Source organism: Urocampus carinirostris, chromosome 16 (genome assembly GCF_059441175.1).
Source record: "Urocampus carinirostris isolate Australia breed hairy pipefish chromosome 16, RoL_Ucar_1.0, whole genome shotgun sequence".
NCBI lineage: Eukaryota > Metazoa > Chordata > Actinopteri > Syngnathiformes > Syngnathidae > Urocampus > Urocampus carinirostris.
The window spans coordinates 20,917,275-20,945,059 of record NC_142364.1 but is presented as its reverse complement, the minus strand read 5'-3'; the positions used below and the strand labels follow the sequence as shown (position 1 = coordinate 20,945,059).

Genomic DNA, 27,785 nt, shown 5'->3' with positions numbered 1-27,785 from the left:
TACAGAGGTGAGTCTGACTCACTTTCGTTCAACTATCTGGAATGCTCTTTGAATGTTCGTTCGCCACCAAGCTACTGCCATGATACGCAAGGTCTGTTTTGCAAACAATGTAAGTAGTCTTTTTATCTGTCGTATCCAGGCTGAAATGCTCCCAAACTTGAGAAGTTTTGGTATGCGTACTTGATGTTGACGCCGCCATTTCTTTATGTTCATTTAATCACTCGAGAAGAGATGCTATTGCGCATGAGCGACTCCCAGCAGAGATTATATTCAAGTGAAAATAACTCTAAATCTGTTGGAAGACGTGTCTGCCGAGTTTACAAACGAATTAATTGACGATTTCAATCAGCAATTTTTGTCGAAATTGTTGATTCGAGGTAAGATTGTGCCTAAAACCGTCTAGCCCAAATCATTCCGACCCACGAGTATAAAAGCCAGAACCAGCCTGAGACCGACCAATTAAGTTGATTTAAGCCTGAGGCAAACCCGAATCTTCATATTTCATTTGTGAGGACTCTGAGGAGGAGGAAGGGTGATTTTGGCTGCCAAAAATTTAGACCACTCTGCTCAATACCTTGTGTGTTTCTGAAGTTTGTAATAGCCTGGCGGTAGGGGTTGGGCCAGTCGGGCCCATCCGTCAGGTTGGCCAGAACCAGCAGTAACAGAAGACTCTGATTGGACAGTGGTAATGGATGGTGGTCCAGGTCCACCCCCACTTTACTGCCAGCTCCACCCAAAGTGAAGACACTCCATAAACCACCTGGAGACACACAATATAATATGATTGATATTGTTACTGTAGTTCACAAAAGGAGGGAAGCATTCGCTTAATTTTCTTGACGTTTTATTTCACGTGTGATACTTCTCGGTTTATTTCCTTACGGTGTAAGACTGTCAAAGCAAAACAGTCATCTGTTACACTACAAAAACAAAAACTTTCTGAAAATGAAAGTGCACACCTAAACCCATAACGTTGTCAGCACCATGCTAAATTACATCATACTTTAAATGCTATTCAAAATCCTGTTTTTTTATGATCGTCATTTGTAGCATGGTAATAATTGATGTAACGATAAGTAAAACAACCAAAAAATGGCACATCAAATTGTCGTAGGCATGTCACAATAATACAGGATGACGTCCATCTTTGAATTTCAGGCTCGCTCTGGTGGCAACTTTACTCATGAAGTTTGATTTGAATTAGGAATGTTTTGGCCACTTTAGCAGTTATACCTGCATAAATCTTTCATATCAGGAAACGTATTTTCTATAATTCAATTTAAATAAATCACCCTCCGCCCTTTTCAGCGGGTAAATCACAAGACAAAGCAAGGCCAGGCTTATTTTCATTGTCACCGGATCAATTTACAAAATTACAATACAGGTGTATGTGAGAATTTTCTAGTTGATGATCTCGCTGCAATATTATAATTCGGGTCATACTGCATTTTTAATCAAATTGGGACATTTGTATAACTAACTGACTTGTAGTGTTTCAGTATGTGACTAAAAAATGGTTACATTTAACATTTAATACAAACTATCACCTGTCTCTAATAAGTCAAAATTAGACAAAAGTTCTCAAACCTCAAACATTGCTAACATTGCTAGAATAAAGTTTTAAAAGGTGTAAATCCAGCAAAAATTGGACTTTGATGAGGTATGCTTTGGTATCGTATGCCTTCTTGCTTTCGATATTCAAGTAACGGTTGTCAAAACGATGTAAATTGTGGCACCATTGAGCAATAAATCAAAATGTACGCCTAATTTTCTGCAGTATCACTCTAATCTACTTATCAAAAATACCAACCTGTATAAAAAAGTCAGGCTGATTTATGCTTGAAGAGAGAGGGAATGCAAAAGGAAACGAGCCGCCAGACTTGATGTAATCAAGAGCACAACGACACAATGGAATTAGGGGTGACCCTTTGCAGCGCCTGCAATGTGAAAAAACATAGACGGCGCCATGGAACAAAAACCTACTGAAGCTAATACAGTCAATTTTTTTAGCTGGTGGTGAGGGGATGTGTTGAGTTTCTCAATTGAAGTGCAGGCGCGTTCAGGCGTCATGAGAAGCATGAGCATCGAGGCACACGGATGACCGCCCTCTGGCTCCCGGACGTCTAGCCACAGGGTAGCTGTGATGATGCAAGCGTGAAGCCGGGTGGGGGTTCTGATAGGCAGCCTGCTGTTGGCCCAGCCTGAGAGCTGGAGCCAAGCAGATATTTTGCCATCTAGTGGTGAATGTTAAAAGGGGAGTGTATTATTTTATTGACTACACAGTAATCACTTGCCGTTTCACGGTTTTGCGACTTTGTGGATTTCATTGTGCATTGTGTTCTGCATTCTGATTGGCTAAAAAGTCACCCTGCTCCTTTTCTGCTTGTGTTTGTCTTCGCAAATCTTTCTTAATTTGACGTTTTGCTAAAAGCAATCATGTCAAAATCACTCTGAACTGACAAAAGCACCCACGGCTGGGGCCAAAAGATGGAGGAAGAGTCTTTCTATCGCCAACAGAGTTGGACTTCTCTCCACACGCTAAACTTGCTCTGGAGCTGCATGTGGCTCTTTGGTACTCCCTAGTGGCTCTCTGGCGCATTTTCAAAAGTATTTGACACTAGAAAAATATATGGTTTGTTTAGGAATGAAAAAACAACATATTGTTAACGTTTTCCAATGACTATAAATATACACAGTACTGTATGTGTTTCCTTCCTTATAAGGTGCACGAAAGTTGTATTATTATTTTGCGTCTCCAGACATTTTTTTGGGGTCTAATATGGCTCTTTCAACATATTGGGTTGTTGACCCTTGCCCAATGGAAAGTAAATGCAGATTTCCATAATGGCTACATGATGGCAAAAAAGAATCATGTGAAGTGAAAACGTAGTGTCCTGAATTCAAAAGATATTTTTTTTTATTTCAAATGACAGTTTACAAATGATTTGTTAAAACGTATTTATAAAATTAGAGTACTTTGTTTTGATGAACAATTGTTTGACCCTGGAAATTGTATTTGTTCTTTGGCTTCAATGTATATTAGTATTTAATACACAAATATATATTAAATAAATGACTTAAGGTTTCTATTTTGCGGGTTTCGACAATCACGAGACCTTTTTGAAACGCAACCCCTGCGGAAAATGGCGGATTACTGTATAATGTATTGTATCATAATTTTCAACTAATCAGAGCCCTAAAAGAAGATTCCAGATTAGCATTGACTTTAATGTCCTGTGATTTGAATCTATGAAGAGTGTCTTTTATTTGATAGTTATATTCAGGAATGGTGTATTTTTACAGGCCCTTTTACATTGCTTGTTAAATTCTCAGCTGTGTATAAAAAAGCACTAACATGGAGTGGTGGGTGACATGAAGCGGTTTTGGCAGTTTTACACATCTTACTAGGTTCGATATGAACCATAACAAAACTAGAACCAGGCCTGTGTGTAATGGTACACCATGTTCCTGTTTTTGGTGTCAAAAGCAACAACATTAAATGCCTCATTGGGGGGGTAGATTGATCAGTTGTTTTCAGCTCTTGTTCCAACTTTTTTTGTGAGATCTCTACGAAAGACTTGTTGACCTATCAAAGTGGGTGTTTTGGGCGATAAAGTGGACCATTACAGGAAATCTTGGTAAAAGTGCCTTTAGCAAGAGTCATTCATTTGCAGTCTGGACACAGAGGTTGAACGTCTGCTCTGAACGGGTTCGGTCCCTCCAAGAACAGGGCTTCGCTCCATTTTACGTTGTCATGCTGACAAAAGCTGCCCACTTCATTTGTATGATATTTAACAATATCAATTTTCTTTAAATGAGGCATCTCAACCCATGTCATTTATAAAAATAAAGATCTAGACCAAGTGTCAGCAAACTTTTTGAGTCGCAGGTCGTATTGGTTTGAAAAAAATTCCACACGGGCCGGAGAAACAAAAAATAGCTAATTGATGTGTGTATATTTTTTTGTATAAATCCGATACTTTACATGAGGAAAATAGATAACATAAGCCAGGCATGTACAAAGTCTGGCCCGGGGACCAGTTATCAAATTCTTACTGGCCAGCGGTCTCTGTTATAAAATTGATACCGTGTAATGTGGCCCGACAATATTGTTGACCGCAGTATTCAATAAATTGGTACCAAAAAAATTGTTTCCATCTCACCAGATGGCAGTAGCCTTTTGGCCACCTTGCCCTTAAGTGAGATTTCACCCCGAACTTCTCTGACATGTCGACCGTATAGTGGAAATCTGAGTTTGAAACTGCCGCCGAATTTTCCAAAAGACTTTGGCTGTTTTCCAAGTATTCAACATTAAGAGGCAGTCCAGAAAGAAATATTCTGACTACAAAAAGCTAAATGCAAACGAACGCTTTGAAACTAGAAGCTGTTTCAACGGCACAGCAGCGCTTTTTCACGAAAGCCTGCGATTCAAGCAAAAATACTCCAAAGGCGAGCTACGAGGTTGTGACGCTGAACGCCAAACGCAACATCCCTTTCATGGAGGGTGAATTTAGTAAAGACTGTTCAAAAGAATGCCAGGCTGAATAGTCGCTGTGCACACATTTTCAGCTAACAAAATGTGGCCCGCTTTTTGAAAAGTTTGGACACACCTGACATAAGCCAATATATTTATTCTCGTTTGCATTTACCTGCACAAGTTGTGTATCTGTTTGAAAAGGGACCATTTCGTCCAAATAGTTTTAAAACACACAAAATACACAAATATATTAATTTATGAATACAAATTTTGAGTAATAGCAAAGTAATATATTACTTTCTGAGCACTAAATTTGATCATTTGCATTAAAAATTCGAAGCAATGGAGCTACTTCTGAAGTTTTATTGCATGACATTAAACAACTTGAATTGATTTAAAAAAAAAAAAAAAAAAAAAACATACATGAAAAATGGAGCCAGCTATTCAAATGTTGCCCCTGAGCGCAATGAAAACGTTTTTATGGAGGCACATAAAGAGACACAGGCTAAGAAATCCAGGTGAGTGCAATAGTATCACCTTTAACAAAGACTTTTATTGAATTAAAAAAAAAACATTGGGATAGACGTTTCCACAAAAATTCTCTGTTTGATAAATGATGGCATATTTTGTAACATCAAGTGGAAATATTCAAAACTGACGAGAAGCGGCTCGTTTTTTTTTTCTTATGCTTTTCGCAGCATCATCTCGCGGTTCAGATTAGTAGTAGTATTTTTTAAGTATTTTTAAAAATGCATTTTGATGTACATTAAGGACTTTTTTTTCACCACTGGGAGGCACCATATAATAAGCACTGGGGCTTTAACGTACCTCAAAATTGAAACGTTTACAATCTAAGCCATGAAATGGACCCAAAAAATGCAATTTCTCATCAATAATATTTTCTATCTTAATTTGTAAACAGCACATGAATCGATCATCATATGCATTCAATTTCAGATGAGCTTCACTCAAATTCTGGATATGTGGTCTTGGGCTTCGTCACTAAACGTGCGTGTGTAACTCTTCTGTGGGAAAAAAATGACGTATCTGCAGCGCCCCATTCTCAAATGTGCTTAGGCAAAGTCTTTCTGAGAAAAAAACAAGAACCCAAGAGACGGCGCCAGTAAGTGACGCGGCCATATTCAAAGATTCGCTGGCACCACAGCGACTGGCCGACTATGTCACTGAAGCCAGTCAGGCTGCTGCACTTCCTGCACTCACTGAGCTTTAATCTACCTTCGCTGAGGGTTTTTTCCAGTCCCTAAATAACTGCTGTGACTGCTTCAGCTACAGTCGCCCATTCGAGAGAGCTGAAAAGGAGGAAAGGGAAGCGAGAAGCAAAAATGGGAAGGGTTACACAGTGACATAGAGGCTGATAAAACACCTAGGGAGCTGTTCTTAAAGAGGATTTAAGATTAGGGCAATTAATAGGTGGAAAACTTTTCTGCGTCAATCAAGCACAGGAGGTATATGCAATCTTCTGTTATTTGTAAAGTCCTTCATAAAAGATTCTCACAGTCAATGGGCTTTACACACATACTTATATTTGACATTTTGTGTTAGATTCAAAACATTGCCATCAGAACAAAATGTCAAGGAGAACTTATGGTATTAAGATGGGCTCCAGCATCCCTTTGACCCTTGTGGGGACAAAGGGTTGGGAAAGAAAAAGAATTACGATAACAATTATCCATCCTTTACTCTATATGTGCTGTCCAGAATTTGAAAGACGTTCTACTCGCGGATGCCATCTTCTGGCTTAAGTCATCTTTGCAGTGCCTCTTTTCAAGCTCATTTGTGGCACATGCAAGTACAGTGGGACCTCGCTACTTCGCGCTTCGACGTTCGCGGATTCAGAGCTTCGCGGGCCTAAAAAAATAATAATAATAAAATACAAATTAAAAAAAAAATATATATATATATTTTTTTTTTTGTATTTATTTTTTAAGCATTTTTGAAGGGGGGGTCGCTACTTCGTGGTTCCACGTTCTTGGATTCAGAGCTTCGCGGGCCTAAAAAATAATAATAATAATAAAATACAAATTAAAAAATATATATATATTTTTTTTTGTATTTATTTTTTAAAGCATTTTTTAAGGTGCGCCGCTACTTCGCGGATTTTCACTTATCGCGGGTGGTTTTGGTCCCCATTAACCGCGATAACAGAGGGCCCACTGTACGTACAATTTTTGGACGCACTCTGATAATTTTTCCTTTTTCCTCTTTTTGCGTTGGCGTTTGGACTGTCTTTGAAACAGGCGTAATCTTACTTTCGCCATTTTAATACTACACTAATGAAAAACCGTGGGGACGAGCATGACCATCCTCTCCACCTTCCTTCCCCGCATGTTGCCCCATTTGTGATCCCTAATGTGTTGCGTGTCCTGAACGGCATTGATAAATGTAAGATAAAGGCAGGTAGGTCCAGTGGGAAAAAAATATAAAGGATCTTTGAACTTAGTTGGGAATTGTTAACACATACTTAAAGCCCCAGTCTGTAATATTTTACCACTAGAAGGCACTGCATTGTCTAATGCACAGGAAAACCAGTGCTACAGAGCACAGTGTAGCAGCAAGTAGCCACACAAACATTGCAGCAACCTTAGGTATAGATTCTACTATGTAAAAGAATTACACATCCCTTGTCCTATTATTTTTTTATAAAAATTAATATTGGTATGATAGGTTGTGTATTTTTGCTTAATATTCAAATCAAGGTGTTATTCTTTTATAACTGAGTTATCATTTTTTGTACCACTAAGAGGAACTAAATATTACACACCGTCCCTTTAATACAGAAAATATGTAACTCTCAACTTTTTAAGGACACCTAAAATGACGCACCCCACCTTTAATATTAGGTTTTCTCTCTAAAAAAAGATCAATATCAGCCAAGATTGGGGGATGTATTGTGAAAGTAGTTCAATCGGGTCTACAGCACAAATTAATTCACATTGCAGTTAAAACAAATCTACAGTATATTAATAGAGAGATAATTTTCAGGCAGCTATTGTATTGGGTCAGGTTACAAATTATAATTTATAAACAAAGATGAAAGCAAGGAGGTCAAAGATTTGGGATGTTTCTGTTGCTTTTTAGACAAGATGCCAAAACGCAGATCAAATTATCTCATACATATGAGAAAATGGTGCGTGTTCAAAGGAATATATTTTCCTATAATGCATACGTAGCAGTGCAGCAAAGAAAAAAGCTATACCACCCAAAAAATAGAAAATCTCCCTCGGCAGCTTTAGGGAAAAAAGACTTAAAAACAACTTGAAAATGTTCCTTCAGAAGTTTTTCCTGCTGTTTTTGGTTGGAAACAATATTTTCCACATGGAAATGGAATGTGCGCACTTCTCTCGACAGGAAAAAAAATTGCAGCTCTCTCCTAGTGGTGACAATAAGGGTTGCCCTGTCTTTGTTGATGTGCGTGTGTATACAAGGGAGGCGGCTGCAGACAGACGGGCTCTGAGGGATTACGGAAGAGGACAGGGCACCATAACTCATTATTGGGCTCGTCTGTGCCTGGTCCCCTTCCACATACATGCACACAAACGCACAGACAGAAAATCCTGTAAATGCCGATGCCTCTTTGGACATCATCTAGCATCAGCATCCCACAATGAACGCTTTTCTGCAAGGCAGAACCCCGTGGGCGTACATCTATAATCACAACCGTTTACAAAAGACAGACAAGTATTTAGTGCAGGTTTTTTCCTGCATTCGAAACTGCGAGACCGCCAACTCCAGCTTTTTGTGTGACGCCGACAGCAAGCAAGATTTATTGACATGGTTCAACAAGGTGTTTATTGGAGGCAGTTCGGAATTTCAAATGCAACTGAAGTACAATGAGGGCGCTGTTTTAATAGTGGTGGAGGAAAAAGACAAGAAACTGTCGGAGAAGAAAAGAGACATAGGTAGAACATTTTAGTGGTGTCTAATGTCGATGATAAAATATTGATAAAATATCGGAAGAGTATATTTGCCTAAACTTCCTTTGCTCTAAGTATCTGTTTTTGACAATTCAGTGATTTTCAACCACTGTGCCGCGGGCACACTAGTGTGCCGTGAAAAATTATCCATTGTCACTTTTTAAAATTTTATAAAACAATTATCATCTTCTGCAAATATGTCATTGTCAAGTGTCTATGCTGTAAAGACTCCGGGTATTATAAATTATATTGTAATTAAACATACTGTTCAGTGTCATTTTATAACATTTTTGGTTAGTGGTGTGCCGCAAAATTTTATCAATGTAAAAAACGTGCCCTGGCTCAAAAACGGTTGAAAAACACTGCAGTAATTAATTAAATAAGCATGGTTTAATGTTAATGCAAAATGAAAGGGTCAAATACTGGGATGTCGAAGTCAGACAGACGGTGGACCAAACAAAAAATGGCTACAAGCTGAGGGCCGGACGGACAAATGTTGAAATTTTTTATAATTATGTGTATAGTTTAGTAAACCGAATATAATCAATTAAAAAAAAAATCTTATGGCTCCATCAATATAGCTAAATTAAATGAATCTTCCAACTGGCAAAAATGTAAATATATCTTGTATACAAATCTCCATAGCATGAATATTAAATAAAAAAAACAAATTATTTAAGAACCATTAGTACTTTTTGGTTTACATTTTAGAAGAAAAAGAGCTAAAAAAAAAAAACCGCCATTTTCTATCATTTATTCAAATTAAATGTGTTTTTAAATATAACTAGGATCTGGTACGTCAGATGCTGCTGCCAGTCACTGACGGGGTCCGGCTCATCTCTCAAGAACGGGATAGCACTTTAAACCAAAAAACTGTGACCAAATGATGAAGGTGCTGTATCCAAGTCAGATCAGGAGGATTCTCCTGCTACTGGTGACCATGGAAACCAGTACTATCTGTTTCATGTGGGAGAGCAAAACCTTTCCCAGAAAACGGGTCTGGAAAGGGATGGGCACTTCCAAGCTGTACTTGCCCAAAACACACTAGAGAAGGTGGCGCCCCTACAACCAAGCGGTTAAGGCATTAATTAATTAACCAAGAACCATGAGTAGTTGGATTGAAATATAATGAAGTGAACACATTCACACCTACTGCAAGGGGAAGTAATGGAAAATAAAATAATAAAAAACACAATTGTGTATAATCCAATAGTGGATCAAGATAATCTCAAGGGGCCGTAGAATACTTTCTCGCGGCTCACATCCAGCCTGCAGGCCATGACTTTAAAAAATGTGCTACAGAATATTGAAAATAAACAAACCCAAAATATTAAATTTTTTAAAGCCCCAGATATTCGCAAAATAATATCCAATAGATCTCCCGCAAAAGGGTAGCCACGGATATGAGTATTAACCCGGTATTGACACAGATAGGTAGCATTTCAAACATCACTTTCATCTTATATGTAATGACCAATGGAAAAAAATAAAAATGTCAACCAATCAATCTATACTACTTCACATTTCTACAGGGCAATCCACACAGGCATTAATCGATGGCTTGGGCATCAATGAAATACAGTGCGCAAATGCAATTAAAAAATAGTGAATGACTAGAAAAAATAAAAGACCTGTTAGTTAACCGACCAAAAAAGTGGTAAATGTTTATAGGTGACTAATTAGTTTAACTCGTTGAATGATTACAGTTTGCCATTAGTGACTTCTCTTTTCTCATGGCGAACCTTCTGACATGCATAGTGGTGCATAGTGTTGCTGATGGTTCATTTGTTGGAGTTCAGGCTGTGAGAGAATTTCAGTGCTTTTGAGTGCATTCTTACTTGCTACGCCAGATGCGAGGCCGTATAGCAGACCGCCCTCCTCTTTGGGCTCAAAGATGTGCGTTGTCGGGGGTGGACATTTTTCTTGCCGGATGAAGTTATAAAGCAATGTCTTCACCAGACGACTTGTCAGTGGCAAGCTGGGGGGGTAAGAATGTATATTCTTTGCAAGCGTATCCAAATGTGTACAAAAAGGAAATTATTCAGTATTTCGCAAGTTTTTTCTTATAACGTGGGAGCAAGATTGTTTAAAACATGTAAACTAAAAATAGAAATCTGGGTCGGAAACTAATGGAATGGCTGTCATCCCTGAAAATTCCAAAATCACGTCCATCTCCCAGACAGTGAGGGAAAGGTCATAAATGAGACAGCGGGGTGATGGCTGCCTAACCATTTCCCTGTAGCGGAATGACAAATGAAGACATTGCTTGTCATGTGCGTGATGAAACTGTCTGGCTGCACGGAAGCAGACAGTGGTTTGCGACAGTCCCACGGCAAGCTGGAGAAGATCTAAAACGCTTTATGTCAACAACAGAATGTGCATGGCCCTTCAGGGACAAAGTGAGAACGTTGGTCCAACTTTACGGTTAGCATTTGCAGCTTTAGGTTTAGAAAATGTCTTTATTGTGACCACAAAACCAAAAACTAAACTATCGGGATGTAAGCAGACATTAAACAAGCTGCAATGGTTGAATAACTTAATTCGGTTTTTTTTTTCATCACTACATTTTATCAATAACATATTCCTTGGAAAGCATTCCGAAAAACGTTAAATCGTGTGCGAGCTCACCATCGTCCCTTCATGAAGTGTTGGTATATCAAACCATCTCTGAGGATCTCCTTGCAGAAAAGTTGGTAGGAAAAGAACACCAGGAGGGTTGTGACGGCTTCAAATAAGATGCTGTAGGTGATGTCACTGTAAGGAATACAAGGTGACAATGTGGAAATTAAAGTCCAAATATGCAGCATCAGTAAACAGTTTCTGTTGTAATTCTGGCTAAACTGGGTCATTCATTCTGTGTTTTCTTAATAACGTTTTGTCAGGAAAAAATAAAGTTTGAATTAACCCCTACTTCTATTTCTCAGCCTACCAAACAATCCTTTGAGACTAAAAACAGAACCGTAGCATTTGTTCCTAAAAATATAGCAAATACACCTCTCCAGAGGTGCTAAGACTACGTGAATGTCATTACATAATACATGAAATACACATTTTTAAGGTCATATGGCATCGCACCTTCAGCAATTTTGACAGTCTTACAGTTTTACATTCAGTTTTGCATTCAGCACTAACTTTTGATTACATCTTATAACCACAATATCAGTTAAAGACCGAAGTAGGCTACCTAAAAGTATTTTGCATTTTATGGAGTGTAGTTTTTTTCTCAACAGGCCCAATTTATTCAATTTAATGTATACTGTATTTGTCTTACAAGGTCCATGTTTAAATATTTTGAGCCAGATAAAGCTACAATACAAAAAAACAACAACAGTCTAACTTTTACAGCTATTAAATTGTTACTGTAACATTACAGATTTAACATTTGATAACTAGATAAATTGCTAAATCTTGAAACAAAGGGTGGGAATTAAATTGTTTGACTTGAGTAATTCAATGCTGGTGCAGAAAAGCTGGATACAGTGAGTTACAAATGTATCTATGATTCATCATGGTTCACGGATCCCTTAACCGCTAGGGATGTAGGGGCACGACTTCTCTGAGTGTGTCCTGGGCAAAAACAGCCAGTCCCTCTCCAGGCTCTCTTTTTGGGTAGGGGTTTGCTCTCTCAAATGAAACAGATGGTTATAAGAACGTCTTAATGGTAATTACACAGACGCTATGAATAACTTGTTACCGTAAACTGATGTAAAATCACTATTGTCTGTACTTTTTGCACAGGATGCTTTTGAAATCCACGTTGGTTAGGTTATGTAGTTCTGTTTATAATTGATTAGATACTGAAATGTCCCCAGTTGATGAATAGACCTTGAAATTTTGATTTTTGGCCATATTGCCCAGCCCTAACTAACAATCATGCATAATGTTACTTTATTGGATTTACAGGTCGAGTCATGTTTATTTGTACAGCCCTGAATCACAAGGCTTTACAATTGTCACTAAAATGCGTTCATCATTTTCCAGTGAAAAGTAATAAAAAGTGATAATGCAACAAAAAATAAGATATAATTTTGGTGTACTAATAAGAGGTTAGTTCACTAAGTATTGTAAGCAAACAGGTTTAAATAGATATTATATGATCTTATATGAAGAACTAAATGAAACAGCATGTGATCATCATCACTCTCAAATGTCAAAAGCCATCAAGGGAAAACCTGTCAAAAACACAATGAAAGGAGCGACATTTATCTTGTAAAAAATAAGCTTCAATAATCGGAAAAGGAAAACAAGACGTCTTCCATGGCTGCGATCAAAGCGAGAAGAGTGTGTAACCTCAAAGTAATGACTGCATCGGCACTGCAAGCACGTACTAAGGAGGAAATGGGCTGAGAGCCACAAAGTGGTGGAGGTCGGGAGGGGCGGTGGAAGACTGGGAGAAAAGCTATGGAACAGAGTAAGTCTGAGAGACAGGAACAATGATAATATGCTGGAATGTCCAAAGCGTTTATGTAAGCGCAAAGGATTGAGTGATGTCTGCGGACACAGACAGAGAGAGAGAGAGAGAGAGAAAGGATGTCTTCCATTATGACAATTCACTCAACACAAACACACCTCTTTAAAAATGATTGCTTCAATCAATCATGAGTTTGACCTCAAACCTTACACACACTATGTCTACTAAATGGGACATCAGTGTTTGAATATTGGTTGCGTTTGCATATCCTCTAAGTGTTAATTTTGGATCCCTCCTAGTATGCAGGCACCCGTCGGCATTCCTAAAACACAAATGTGAGATTCTTTAAAGAGTGTAGGTGCAAATGGTTGTTTACAATATGTGCTTTGCCACGGACTATCAAAAATTGATGGACGGCGTGCTCAGGATTAAATAGGAACAGAGTCGGAGAAGCCCATTCTCTTCCTCTTGCCATGTTTGGGTGAAATCGGTGTGGAAAAATAAGACTTTTGACCAACTACAGAAAAAGCTTTAATCTTTCGTCAGGACTATTTTCATTGCTTTTAAAGCCGATGGCTACCTGTGATAAAACTGGCCTTCCAAAGCAGGCTGATGGTCGTGTTTTGTACAACATTGAGAACGCATTTACTTACTATAAAATTTGAGCAAATATCTGAATGGGGTCCACCAGTCTCTAATAGCCTGATAATAGACATAAAATTGGACTCCAAATGGTTAATTTGATTTGAATTTTCCTCGGGCTTATAAACTTCTGTCAAATTTAATTAAACTCTATAATAAAGCAGAAGTCAACCCCCAAAAAATCCTAACAATGTCCAGTTGTGTTCAATAATCTAAAGGCAGTATTTTTGGCTTGTGGAATATGAGATTGGAAGCAATCTACCCTTTGTTATCCATCCCTTGGGTGAACATTTTCAGTCTAGTGACAATGAAATGAAGGTTTTTAGGGTTTCAGCTGACGAATAATTATAGCTCTGCTTCAGAAAGCAGGTAAACTGTGATTCATTGTTAGCTAAACCCACTCTACAAATGCATTTAAACTAGTGAATTACACTTTCTTACTCATGTTAAACAATTACAAATTTGTAAATGCTGTGTATGGTATAATATATGTTATAGTATAGTATAGTATATGGTATAGTATAGTATAATATAAAAAAAGAGCTATTTGCAGTGTTTGCATGTTCTCCTCGTGCCAACATGGAGTTTCCTCCAGTGGTTCCAGTTCCCGCAAAAATTACAAAGGCGTGACAAGGCAGGTTAACTGGTGACTCCAGATTGTTCCTAGGTATGAGTAAGCGTTTGAATGGTTGTATATCTCTGTGTGCCCTGGCTGGCAACCAGTTCAGGGTGTCCCCTGCCCACTGCCCGATGATTGCTGAGATGGGCTCCAGCACCCCCGCGACCCTAATGAGGATAAGCGGTGCAGCTGATGAGATGAGATATATATATATATATATATATATATGGCAAGGAACTATAAGGGAACCTTAAAAATATATTTTGGTACTATATAAGGCTGGCAAAGGCTACAAGAAAATTGCCAAAACCCTGACCAAGCAGCAATACAGTGGCCAAGATTCCCCAGCGTTATAAAAAAAATCTGGATGCACATAGAGCAGGGCTTGTGTAGGACATCCGAAGAAGCTGAGTGAACGGGCACAGCGTCACATCCAAATGCTATCAAAGAGAGATAGGCGCAGGAGTGTTGTCAGCTTTGCTGCAGAGATTGACGGGGTGTGGGTTCAGACTGTAAGTACTCATACGCTGCTTAATTCATCAAGTTTTTCTGAATGACTGTTGCACCAGAAAGAAGCCTCTTCTGAAGGCTGTCCATGAGAAAGCTGGCCAAATGTTTGCTAAGAATATGTTAACAAAAGCAATGGCTTAATGGAAAAATATCCTTTTGTCTGATGAGACAAAGATTAATTCCTTTGGCTCGGATGGTGTGAAGCATGTCCCCAGTGACTGACTGGCAACCAATTTAGGGAGTTCCCTGCCCACTGCCCGAAGACAGCTGTGATGGGCTCCAGCACCCGTGACCCCTCCTGAGGATAAAAAGTGCTGATGATGGGTGGATGGATGGATGGATGGATGGATGTGAAGCATGTGTGGCAGCAACCAGGTTAGTAGTACAAAGATTTTTGTATCTTTGATGCAGTCAAGCATGGTGGAGGTAATGTCATAGTTTGGGGCCGCATGAGTGCAACTGGAGTTGAGGAACTCAAGCATGTACTGTTAAAATACTGGAGCAGAGAATGATCCCCTCCTTCCGGACACTAGGCCGCACGACAGTGTTCCAGCATTGCAATGACCCCAAACACACCTCTAAGATGATCAAAGCTTTTCTAAAGGGGCAAAGTGTAAAGGTGAGGAACTGACCCAGCATGTCTCCAGATCTAAACCCAATAGAACATTTTGGGGTATCTGGAAGGAGAAGAAGCACAAAAACACAATAATCCCCCATGGAGGAGAGGAAGAGCATTCCAGTGACAACCTTTGGGGCTCTGGTGGAATCCATGCCCAAAAAGATTAAGACAGTCCTGCAAAATCATGGTGGCCACACAAAATACTGACACTCCTGGAACTTTCACTTGAAGGTTTACTCACTTTTGTTACCAGGGGTTTAGCTACTAACGGCTATATTTTGAGTTTTTTGGGGGGGGGATTAAACTTACACTGCTATATAAGCTTTATCCAGAGCACATTTTAATGTGTCAAAGCGATGTTTCTTCAGTGCCATTCAATTAAACATTATAATGAAATCTCTGCAGAAACATGAGTGGTGTACTCACTTTTATGACACACTGTAAATAATATTGTTTGGAGAATCGATAGGACAACTTTGTAAAATATAGATTTACATCATAACAAAAAGGGGTAAAAAAAGTTAATTACTATAGAAAACTTGAAAATAAATAGCAAGTTTGACATTTTAGAGTTAAATTGCACATTTCAAATTATGTCATAGACATGAAGTATGTTTGCTCCATATTTGAACCCTGCATAATATTTTTAATGGGTGGAACACGGCGGAAAAGGTTAAAAAAGAAAGAAAAGAAAAACGCACAAAAATAAAAGCTATTCCAGAGGGTAAGAGCTTGACTCTACTTCAAGGGTGGGCACTTTTTTGGAGTCACAGGCGGCAGTGGTTTGAAGGAATTTGCATAGGGGCCGGCCAGAGAAAAATAGCCAAGTCATGGTAATTATTTTTTTTGTATATGCGGATAGACTTAATTCCAATACCTCGCCAATTAATGAGAAAAATAGATAACATAAGCAAATCCATTTATTTTTGTTTGTATTTATCTGCACAAGTTGTTTTATTGCCTACTTTTTGATAAAGGGACAATTTCACCCAATTGGTTTTTGAAACACTCATAATACACAAATAAACAGATTTATTGTCTGAAAACTCATTTATTTAGGAGTAATATTTATCTTTTTTAAGCAATACATTTGATCTTTAGCTCAATGCAAAGCAGCTACTTCAGAAGTGTTTTATTGCATAAAATGTAATATTTTGATCAAATTGATTTTAAAAAGCAAGTACAGGAAAATGTAGCCAGCTATTTGAATTGTGTGCAACGAAAATTATAATTGTATATGGCTACACAAAGGGACACAGGATAAGAAACGCACCCAAAAATATTTTCATTTGTATTAGTTATACTTTTTTTTAACATATATGTTAGTTTATTAAATGACTGATTTCATGTTTTAAAAGTCTTTATCAGCCTTTTTTTTTAAATGAAAATGTTTACCTGAATTTGGGAATGTCTGTGTTACATTTTGTATCTATTATAGAAAAGAACTAAAGCTTCTTAAAACTTTTGCCAATATTTTGTAATTGTGTATTTTTTTTAATCCAGGTGGGCTGAAATCGTATTGCCTTAAACAGCGAGTCCGTGACTTCTATTTTAAGTAAAATTACATTGGATGCTTTGTTTCCTCAAATGTTCTCTGGTCGATAAAAAGTAGGGAGTCGTGCTTGGCTTAGCCAACATCCAGCTAAAATATTTGAATATGCAGTTCATTGTTTGCAGCTAATTTTTTCCATGAGCTTCTTTCAGCTTTGTCTTGCGAGCCGAATTAAATCTGTTGGATTGCCTAAGGTAGCCCACGGACCATAGTTTGTCCACTCCTACTCTAATGTATCAAGAAGCTTTTATGTTGAATAAATACTTTTTTATTTTAAAGAACACAAAGATGCAGAGGTTTCTGTTTAGATTTAAAAACGAAAATGCTTTAAAATATGTATGTTGATAAGTATCATCCCAGACATAATAAATCAAGACAAAAAGAAGAATAGAGGGAGGCAATGGAACAACACTGCAACATAAAATGTCAGACAAGTGACATTATTAAATAGCTGCGTAGGAACAGTTGGGGCATTGTAATGATCCCGGTCAACATAACCGTCTTTATTCCTCAACAGTCTGAGCACATCTTGACCTTTTTCAAATGTGCACAAGTTACGTACATGACTCATGCGTGCATACATACGTGCTGGAAGTACTTACAGCAGCGGCACTTCAACGATCAGGTGCACTAGGTTGGACAAGAGCTCCTCAAGGAGGTCCTCATGGCTCGCTGCTGTCAGCAACAAAAAGAAATGTTAAAAGCCCTTTTTGCGCTCAACTTTGTATAGCGATTTAAAAACAACAATCCCTGCCTGTCTGTAGAAGGAAAAATAAATCAGTCATCTAGAAAAGGTACGTAAACCAAAACAATACTTGGTAGATAAAAAGCAATAAAAAGGACAATAAGGCGCACCTAAAAACACAAAATTGGCCATGAATTGAAAGAGCGCCTTATACTCCAATGCGCCTAATATACCAGAAAATATGGTGGATAAAATTGGAAATACAGTTACGATTAAATGACAATGCATAACTTGACTGTTCTGCCTTTGAGGAACATAAAGAGTGGTCTTCGGGTGCTCTCTTGTGGTTAACAAGTTCATTGTTTGTTGGTAAAATTATTTTTTGTGGTAAAACCAGAGGTCAGAATGTTAATTTATGTTTTGTGAAATACATAATTTTTATTTATTTTTATTTATTCATTTATGCAACTCTAGTGCTGACTGTAGTTTTTATTCCAAGTGTCTTATAGTCCAGTTCCCCTTATATATGAAAAATACATCACAAGAGACATTTTTCGAGGGTCCATCTTTTTATCCGGTGCGCCTTAAAGTGTGGGAAATATAACCGTGGATGGCAAAGTACTGATACTAGCTATATATTTAAGTGCTGATGGCAGCCTTTTGTCAGATATCAATACTTGCAATATACCAGTATCCAATGTCTATTATGGCCTTTTTTTAAATCAAAAACCGGAAATTAAAATGAATGGTACTGTGTCATTGATGAAATTTAATATTGTAAATATATATATATATATATATATATATATATATATATATATATATATATATATATAAATACTTGGTTTAAAAGTGGTTTAAAAATATATATTTGTAGAGGAAAGATAAGTTTAGCACTTATGGTGTTGGTATGTGGTATCTGTATCAAGATTACAGGAGACATGGGTACAGAAAAGATCTAAAAAAAATCTGGTATCACACACCCCTTATAACAGGGGTCTTGAACAATGTCCAAATACCCCAGCTTCCTTGAATGTACCATACCACTTCATTTTGTCGAATTGTTTCCTCTTCCCATGCCCCCCTCCAACAACTTCCTGTCCTAGATCATCTATGCGTGTGATGTGTGCGTGGGTTAACGAGTTGTTGCCATGACTCACCCCCACAGGTGCCTGGCGCCCTCTCTTGGTAGCTGAACTGTAAATGCAGCTCATGCTCGCTCATCTCCCGGATAAACACCTTGAGCAGGCAGCGGATCATGAAGAGAGCGTTGTGGGCCTGCCAGATAAACAACTGACTGTGGAAGAAAGAAGGAACCACCTAAGAAGGCATTTTGGTTTCTGAGAAACTTATAGAAACAATGTTTTGCTGTGAGACACGATCTTTCACGAAAATACAAAATTATAAGTACTGGTAGACATGGCCAGAGTTTTCTATCCAAAGCCAGCCCGATTAGCCATATTTGAGGAATTTTACCGAATGAATGGAACAGCAGCGATCTCTTATGATGCATTTTTACTGGTGGGGAAAAAATGCAGGTGTATGTTAATAAGTTAACAGAACACACTTTACTATTTTATTTCAAAGGAAATTTGAGTAAAGATTCTGATATAGATGAAAACATATTTACCCATGTATATGGCCGTAACCAGCCCGTTTTTGGGTTGCCCAAGCAGCCTCAAATTAAAGCAGAGCACCCCCAAAATGAAAGCCTTTTAAAAACTCACTTTTCCTTAAAAAAGAACAGGGTAGTCTTAATTAAAAACGCTAGCTAAAAAACATTGTTGGTGATAGGAATGAGTGGGGGGGTGTTGTAAAAGGATAGTGGGATGTTTAGGCGCGTTCTAAGGGTTGGGCAGGGCACCTGCATAATGGGCAGGGGTGAACCAGTGAAAGCCGTCGGGCCCTGCTCTGTGTTGTGTCACCTTGACCCGAGTGACATGGCCGCCGCTTTCTTGTGTCCCGTTTCATCTGGAGACGAAAGCATGACCGACTTGGGTGCCGAGGTGCTTAACTTGTTTGGGTGTTTGGGTTGGCCATGGTCCAAAATTTGTGCGTGTGTTCTTTGCTACTTTTTCCCCTTTTTTATTTTCTTTATTTTTGTCTGTGTCTTGCTGTCGGTCACCCCTCTCGAGGGATATGACCAGGGTAGACAGAATAGAAAAAAAATATTAAAAAGGTAAAAGCAAAAAATGTAAACGCCGCAGCTTCAGAAATACAGAACTCCACTGCCTTGAAATGGTTCAGTCCACTCCTTGCACTGCTCTCACTCCTCTTTCACCCGGCTAGTGTCACTTGCGGAAGAGTGGCGGAGTCTGTGGAGGCACAGTTCTAAGGTCTTGGGAACCTCCCCTGTGTGGGTTCAAATCCAGCTACCCGACTTCCTGTGTGGAGTTTGTATGTTCTACCCGTGGTCCAAATTGTCCCTAGGTGTGAATGAGCGAGCGAGTTGTCTGTCCCTGTGTGCCCTGTGACTGGCTGGCAACCAGTTCAGAGTGTCCCCTGCCCGATGATTGCTGGGATGGGCTCCAACACCCCCGCGACCCTACTGAGGATAAGCGGTGCAGCTAATGAGATGATATATTATATATATATATATATATATATATATATATATATATATATATATATATATATATATATATATAAGTAAGAATAGATGAACTATCATAAAAACGATTGGGTTGCCCAAGGCTGCTTGGGCAACCCAATCTTTTTAAGCACTCATGTCGTGAAATTTGTATTTATCTTACGAGAATTTAATCCCCCCTATGTTGGGTCACGTTTACTTATTTTTATTTATTTCGCGTTTTTTTCAGCCAGCGTGGACAGATGAATGAGGCTTTGTGCAAAAAATGGCCGTGCTGTTTTGTGCATTATGCCTCGAGAGTGTTGTACTTCGCGCATCAAGTGTTAAACGTCATTACGAGACAAAACATGAACATGTATTCAAGGCGGAGACTTTAAAACGCGCTGTGTCCAGATACGGCAAACACAGACCCTGTGGTGGCCTGTTTGAGGTTTTTGGATGCACCTTATGGTCTAACAAATACGGTATTTACACACTGCTTTAAAGTTGTTAATTTCAACCACTTTTAAATTCCTACTTGCCTTTTATTTGGTCTTACTGAACATCTTCTTTTGCATCAAAACTGGATTATCGGGCATTGCACAATTTTTACATCAGGAGACCTCAATTAAAGTTCTAGTCATAATACTTTCATTTCACATCCTTATAATATGTCCCTTTGAGTTATTGTTTATTTTAGCTCAGAGGCATCTCCTAATGTGAGGTGCTCTAATTTAAAATTTAATCTCAAGTCAGTTAGTGAGTGAGTTATGAGGTGTAATTTCAATCAGGGAACTAATGAAAATAACAACCCTAATATGAACAGTGGTTTAAAAAGTTTTACCATACAATCACTATAATTCACAAGTGAGAAAAACAAAACCCTAATAAAGACCTATTACAGCGGTCGCCAAAATGTATTAACCCGAGAGTTACTTTTTTGTGTTGTTTTTGTGTTGTGTTGTTTTTAATGATTAGAGCTAAGGGCTACCAGTTTGAAATGTATTTCAGAAGTTGCCAATTATGTTATTAATATATTGTTACAATGTAATGATTGTCAATACCAGATTATCATTATTAGAAGTAGGGTTAAAATAAGTCAACCACCAAAACATTTTTTTAAGACACTGATCATGTCAATGATTTCTCATACCAGAAAGAAATCAAAACCTGGATGACTCATCACTTGTGAATTATTTTCAGAACCAGTCCGTCGGCTACTCAGGTGGTCTTACCTGGTGCACTATTGGGACTTAAACGCCATAACACATTTAAAAACACACAAAAGGTTTAAAAAGAAAAAAAATATTTAAAAAAAAAAAAGGAAAAAATAAATAAATATATAAGTTGTGGAAAGTCTGATTGTGGAACAGATGATTTGAATTTACATGATCAATTCGAGGGAACCAGTCGCTAAATCTAAAAAAACAGAAGCAACTCAAGTTCGGAAAACAGTGGAAAAATATGATAACATGATTTTGCCCATCACCTTTCCCATTGAATTGATTATCTTGACCTTACCAGTCCTGCTATTGATTTAATTTGGCATCTTAAAACACATTTTCAAGGAACACTAAAATATTCCACACTCACTCTTGGCATTCTGTGGAGATTTTCAGTTCTTTTGTGCGTCCAAGAAAAACTCTAACCAAGGCGCCAAGGTTTCCTGATCTGGGATTGTTTTCAACTTAAAAGAAGAAAGAAAATATCATTAATCAACAGGAACTACTTTCTGTGTACCTGGCTACAGTATTAATAAAGATATAATGTAGGAAGGTCGCCATACTAAGGAGCTTGGCCAGTGGCAACACAACTTCTTCCAGCAACTTGGAGTCTCCACTGTTTAAAAAGGAGGAAAAAAGGAAAATCAAACGCATCATATGAAATAACTACTACAATATTTATTTGTAGTCTGTGCAAGTCCATAAAAAGCCCAGCTGAGAAATTCAAATTGTATTAGTATACATCAGGGGTCGGCAACCTATGACAAGCATGCCAGCAGTGGCACGCGAGGGGTTAACCAGTGGCACGCGAGCTTACGGCAAAATAATAATATTTTTTTTAAAGCGCATTTACCTGAAATTTAGACATTTTCAGTTGTGCACCGTGTTATTTAGAAGCTTTACTTGAAAAGCGCTATGTAAATGCAGACCATTGACCATTTACGTTAGCGCCCCTCCGTGTGTCAGTGCGTGTTTGCGCGGCGCCTCGCAGAGGAGAGATCCATGTTTTAACCCAGCCAACGAAACACACGCGCGCGATAAATGAAAGAATCATTACGGCTCCAAAAAGCGAAAACATCGCGTTTTTTTCAGCCAGCGAGGACAGATGAATGAGGCTTTGTGGAAAAAATGGCCGTGCTGTTTTGTGCATTAAGCCTCGAGAGCATTGTACCTCGCGCATCAAGTGTTAAAAGTCTTTACATGACAAAACATGAACATGTATTCAAGGCGGATACTTTAAAACGCGCTGTGTCCAGATACGGCAAACACAGACGCTGAAAACCTTTGTCACTGCTAAAATCACCACCACTGAAGCTATCTAACAAATTGCGTGTGAGCGTGCGCGTGTCTGAGTGTGTGCGCGCCGTGCCTTCTGCATTGCTCCTGTTATTTCAAGTTTTGATATTTTCTGCAAGATATCATTGATGAATGGTATAGTAGCTGACCATATTATTTGTTTTTTGATTGTACTTTATAGTTGATGAATAATGGTTGATTCTGGTTAATTCTTGTGGTAAAGAGTTGTAGTCAGAATGGCTGCAGGCCTTTCCACATGTTGTTCACATTCATATTTTAGTTAAGTGATGGACAAGAATAGTGGAAGATAAATAGGTCAGTTATACCAGTGTTTTTCAACCAGTGTGCCGGGGCACCTTAGTGTGCCTTAAGACCTTGTCTAGTGTGCCGCTGGGATTTAATCTTTCCAAAAAAATCAGGCCATTATTCTGTATTTTTGCACTCTTCAGACGAGGAACTGTAATAGTTATCCATATCAGTAGGTGGCAGTCGATTTTTATATACTCTTTATGTACTAATTATCTGCTTGTGAGGTAGCACAGTACATTTAATAACTTAATTTGTTTGACAAAGCGGTTTAAGATTGTACTGTAAAAAAATCAAAACAAAGCACATCATTCTTTTTTTATTTGAAGTATTATTTTCTTTTTAAATACCAATTTTCTGCTTATGAGGTAGTACAGTGAAATATTTGACATAACTTCATTTTCAAAAAAATTCGACGGAGAGTGTGCCTCGGAACTTTTTTATAAATAAAAGTGTACCTTGGTACAAAAAGGGTTTAAAAACACTGAGTTATACGATTAAAATGTATATCCATGTTGTATATTTGGACTGGTGTAAAATGTTGTGCAAGAGTCATTAATCTTGGTGTGGCACACTGATTTACAAGAAAATTTGAAAGTGGCACTCCGCACCGAAAAGGTTGCTGACCCCTGGCATACATAAACAATACTTTCTTTAAAACGAATTTAACACAAACTAGCTGATCCCTTCATGCACAACTACCTTGATCAATCATTACTCAAGTGGTGGCTAACTTTGCAAACATCCTGGAGTACTTCCTGGCAGGGACTTAACAACTTCAGACACGTGACTAGACTTCAGGATCAAGTACCTGCTAGTGGGACTGATGACAGTGAAGGAGATGAGTTGGTTCCAGAAGGGGTCATTCTCAGAAATGGACTCCGCTCCTACCAGGGCCTTAAGGCTAGCGTTGTTGGACAGGTCACTGAGCTGGCTGGTGTTGGCACCCATTTCCAGACTCAGTGCTGCCTCACTGCTTGTTCAGCAGGCATATGACAACTCCTAAGAAAAACAGTATATTGTGACAACTGCCGCTCAATGTTTCAAATATTCAGGCATTAAAATGTGTCAGGAGCTTAAGAGGTGAGAAGGTGTGGAGGATACATGTTACACAGTACAACTAGGGCCATAACGATTTGTCGACATCAATAAAAATCGATTATAGAAATAGTCGAAAACGAATTCAATAGTCGACTTTTTTCGCCAGAAATGTTTTTCAGCATAGAGAGACATCTCTGCAGAAATATAATCACTGCTGAAAAATACGCATGCGCAAGAGCCAATAGCATATTTGTCTCGAACGGTAACAATTACAGACACTCCCCTACTTACGACCATTCGAGTTACAAAAAACGGTAGATACGAACATTTTTTTCTGGGATGTCGAAAAATACCCGGCCATTGCTGTGTGTTAGAAAAAGGTCCACAATACAAAATCTGAGTTCAGGACAGTACTGTAGTGATTCTTTCCGCTGCTACCAGCGTGTGTTGACGCTGTAAGAGCTCACCCAGCATCCACGTCAAAGAAGAAATCCGCCTTCCTCTTCCTAGTTCGTGTGTAAACATACTATACTGTATCTCCAGCGCGCAAAGAACTTTGACATTTTTATTGTTTAATATCTCGTGCATCCATTCAATATGGTTGGTGTAAAGTATAAAGAAGAGGCGAGCCGTTTCTTTTGAAATTAAAGTAGAATAAGAAAGCTTGATGCGGTTGAGAAATTGGTTGGATTGCTTTTTCTCGGCCACTTTATACCACGGAGGAGGAAGTCGTCTAACTCTTGAAGCTCATCTTCCAAAAGTAAGATAAACTTTACTTTATCTTTATAGACCATATAACTTTATTAAATGTTTATTTCTTAGTACAAATTAATAAAGGTTACTTATACAAGCCTTAAACATACTTATATAAACCTTAAAACATACATTCCATACAAAAGCAACGAACAAATTCCACTTCCCAGGGATCGTCCGGAACGTATCTCGTTCGTAAGTAGCGGAGCGTCTGTATGCAGAAATGGTACCTCAACGTTAACTACGCGTAGCAAATTTTTTAACGATTTGAGAATATAATAATAGCCTGAATATGGCAAATAAAAAGACTTCAGTACTTGAACTTTTAGTAAAGCAAACCTTGCATATCATGGCGGTAGGTCACTGACGCACAAAAATTTAAATAGCACGTTGGACAGTTGAACAAAACCGAGTCTGACTCGTTGAAGACAATTTGTTTTTATTTTAGATGACATGCATTTTACATCCTATACACAAATATTTAGCTATAAAAGATAGCTTGAGCGTTATGCCAGACTGTGCCAGACATATCTAAAATTAAATGCATGCAGTCTGAAGAACAAACGTCAGTCGTTAAATCCATTTTATTTCAAACTGTTGAAAATCATTTAGTACTTTTGTTATACACTTCGTTACAGACTAAGAGTTGCACGGCCCAACAGGTAACTACTCCCGCCCGTGCAAACTACACAATTTTATTTCAAGTGTACCGATTCAAACGCACAAATCACTTAATGAAATCTCATAATGCCCACCTCGCCACAATTTTCTAATTCAAAACGGCAAAATTTACCCAAGGCTGAGGTATTTTCAAGACTGAATATCACTTATTTCCTGATAATAGTACTGTATGCTTATTACATGTTCACCTAGTCACCATGTTGTTGTTTTTGATGTGTAGAAAAACAAACCCAAGGTGACTTTCTTGAATAGCAGATTACAATCTGAACTGGTCACTATGCAGTTGTAGGACATTGTTAATTTAAAACAGTGTAATCTTCATCCACTCAACATAATTTTAGGGGATTGCAGGGGGGTATATTCATCCACATGGGAAGAACATGCAAACTTCACACCAAACGATTTGAACCCATTTAACGCTTAACAGTGAAGCGTGTGCTGGCCAACGTGCACTGCAAACTTAACATTTGAAAATGAGTTCATGCTGCACTGCCTGGTCCTACATTTAGCATGACGTAGGCTCACACCGAAAAGCGCAGTTTATTTACCTTAAAGAGCTGTCTTTAAAACTGCAATTTACAGACGCCATGTTTAAATTAATTTGAATAGCAGGTGAGCTGTATTTGAGCTTGTTGTTGTGACGGCGAACGATAGGCACTAGTTCACCATCAGCTGACCGCTTAGCTTACCTGTCAAAACGCTTTAGCCGTTTCCGTAGCTCTGTCCAAGAGTGCTACACCAAAGTCAACCAGACTGGTGTTGCCCCAAAAAGAGCTGCGTTCTTTTTCTAGTTGTGAAATGAAAATATACCAGCTTCAATGGCAGAAAAATTACAAAGAAGGCGGTAAGTTCTACTACATGCACTGTGTTGCCTCCATGTTTTCCACGTCACAGACCCCGTGCGTGATGACGTCATATAACCGGTCGTTATGTGCGTCCTTACGCCAATCGAGCCCCGCCTCCATGTGATGTCCCATGAGCGTCCTTACGCCCAAAAAAAACCGAAATTCAAATATATTTTATTTTATTGCAAATAATGTTTTTTGTTCTTTAATCGCTTTTCTGTTGTACCTATTATGTACACTGTGAAGCCTTATTTGTTGTGGGAGTTACGTTACAAAAACCTATTTTGCATATATAAGTGCATATTAAACCACAATGTTATTGACACACTGTCACGATCCTGCACCCATGTTGTTTTTTGTGGCTCCCTCTATTGTTCTCGTACCTTTATTAGCATTCCTTCCCCTTGGTTCCTTGCTAGTTCCTTGTCTTCTTTGTCACATCTCAAGCATCCTTGTAATGAAGCTTTGTTCACAAATATGAAGCATTAAATAATACAACTCTATAAAGCAGGGGTGTCCAAACCTTTCAGAAAGCAGGCCAGAAAATGTGTGAGGGCCGACCATTCAGCCTGGTATTCTTTGAACAGTCATTAATGAATTCACCCTCCGTGTTTGCAGTCCTTGGCAATCAGTGTCGCAACCTCGTAGCTCTCCTTTGTAGCATTTTCATTTGACTCGCAGGGTCTCGTGAAAGAGCGCTGCTGTGCCGTTAAAACACCTTCCAGTTGCTTCATCTTGTCATGGTGTTTGTTTCCAATTAGCTTTTTGTAGTCAGAATGCTTCGTCTGGCAGTGCCTCTTAATATTATATTTTTTAAAAACAGCCACAGTCTCTGGCAAATTAGGCCAACGCAGTCAAATCAAGTTGAGTCAAGTCATGTTGATTTGTATAGCCCTTAATCACAAAGAGTCTCAAAGGGCTGCAGAGACCACAGCTTATTGCTTTTTATGACACCATCACCTGATCTAAAACCTACATGAGGGCAAATAATGCACATATACAGAGATATTGTCAACATAAAATATAGGTTATTCATATGCTATAGAATATAAGTGTGTTTTAAGCTTAGATTTAAACATTTCCACTGAGGTTGCAGATCAAATCTCAGGGGAAGGGCAGTTGGTTCGGATTTTGTTGAAAAGATACACCCATTTCCACAAGTTGTGGAAGCGTTGGCTCTCACAGTCAATTTTCATTTTTTTATTAAAGTCGCCAAGTCGGATATAAGGTGGGCTAAAATTCTCACAAAAAGCCATGGGCAAGATGGACATTATCTGGTGAAATTGTCATTATTATTTTTTTTGTCCAAGATTTATTTTATGTGGCAGGCAAAACTATTGGTGGGCCACATATTATTAATTTTATGACAGAGGTTGTAGACCAGTAAAAAATGTAATAGATAGATAGATAGATAGATAGATACTTTATTCATCCCCGTAGGGAAATTCACACTTCCAGCAGTCTACCCTGTTGTTTATTAACAGATGAACATGATGCCCTAGGGGTGCTTGTAGCGAAGTGGATGACGTCACGCCAGTCCAAAATTTCGACATCCCTGCGGCAGATGGAAAACTTTTCTTTGTGAAAATCCAGGGATACACCACCTCGTGTTAGCAAGTCC

General features: G+C 38.4%; 1 protein-coding gene across 4 annotated transcripts in view; it reads right to left on the bottom strand.

The window, feature by feature from the left end:
- The window catches only part of dym (dymeclin), a 76,886-nt gene extending 50,679 nt beyond the window's left edge, over positions 1–26,207 (bottom strand). For 2 of the 4 annotated variants that reach the window (XM_088319619.1, XM_088319622.1), the window contains exons 1-9: positions 26,009–26,207; positions 23,656–23,846; positions 21,806–21,858; positions 21,613–21,706; positions 18,611–18,747; positions 17,368–17,440; positions 11,041–11,166; positions 10,251–10,390; positions 575–760 (exon numbers count right to left, since the gene is read on the bottom strand). In XM_088319619.1, the coding sequence (XP_088175745.1) occupies positions 575–760; positions 10,251–10,390; positions 11,041–11,166; positions 17,368–17,440; positions 18,611–18,747; positions 21,613–21,706; positions 21,806–21,858; positions 23,656–23,795 (949 nt within the window). In that variant the 5' untranslated portion in view covers positions 23,796–23,846; positions 26,009–26,207. Of the gene's footprint in view, positions 1–574; positions 761–10,250; positions 10,391–11,040; positions 11,167–17,367; positions 17,441–18,610; positions 18,748–21,612; positions 21,707–21,805; positions 21,859–23,655; positions 23,847–24,788; positions 24,850–26,008 lie in introns of all 4 variants that reach the window. The other 2 variants (XM_088319620.1, XM_088319621.1) reach the window with 2 other exon arrangements.
- Between the last annotated feature and the right edge of the window lie 1,578 nt (positions 26,208–27,785).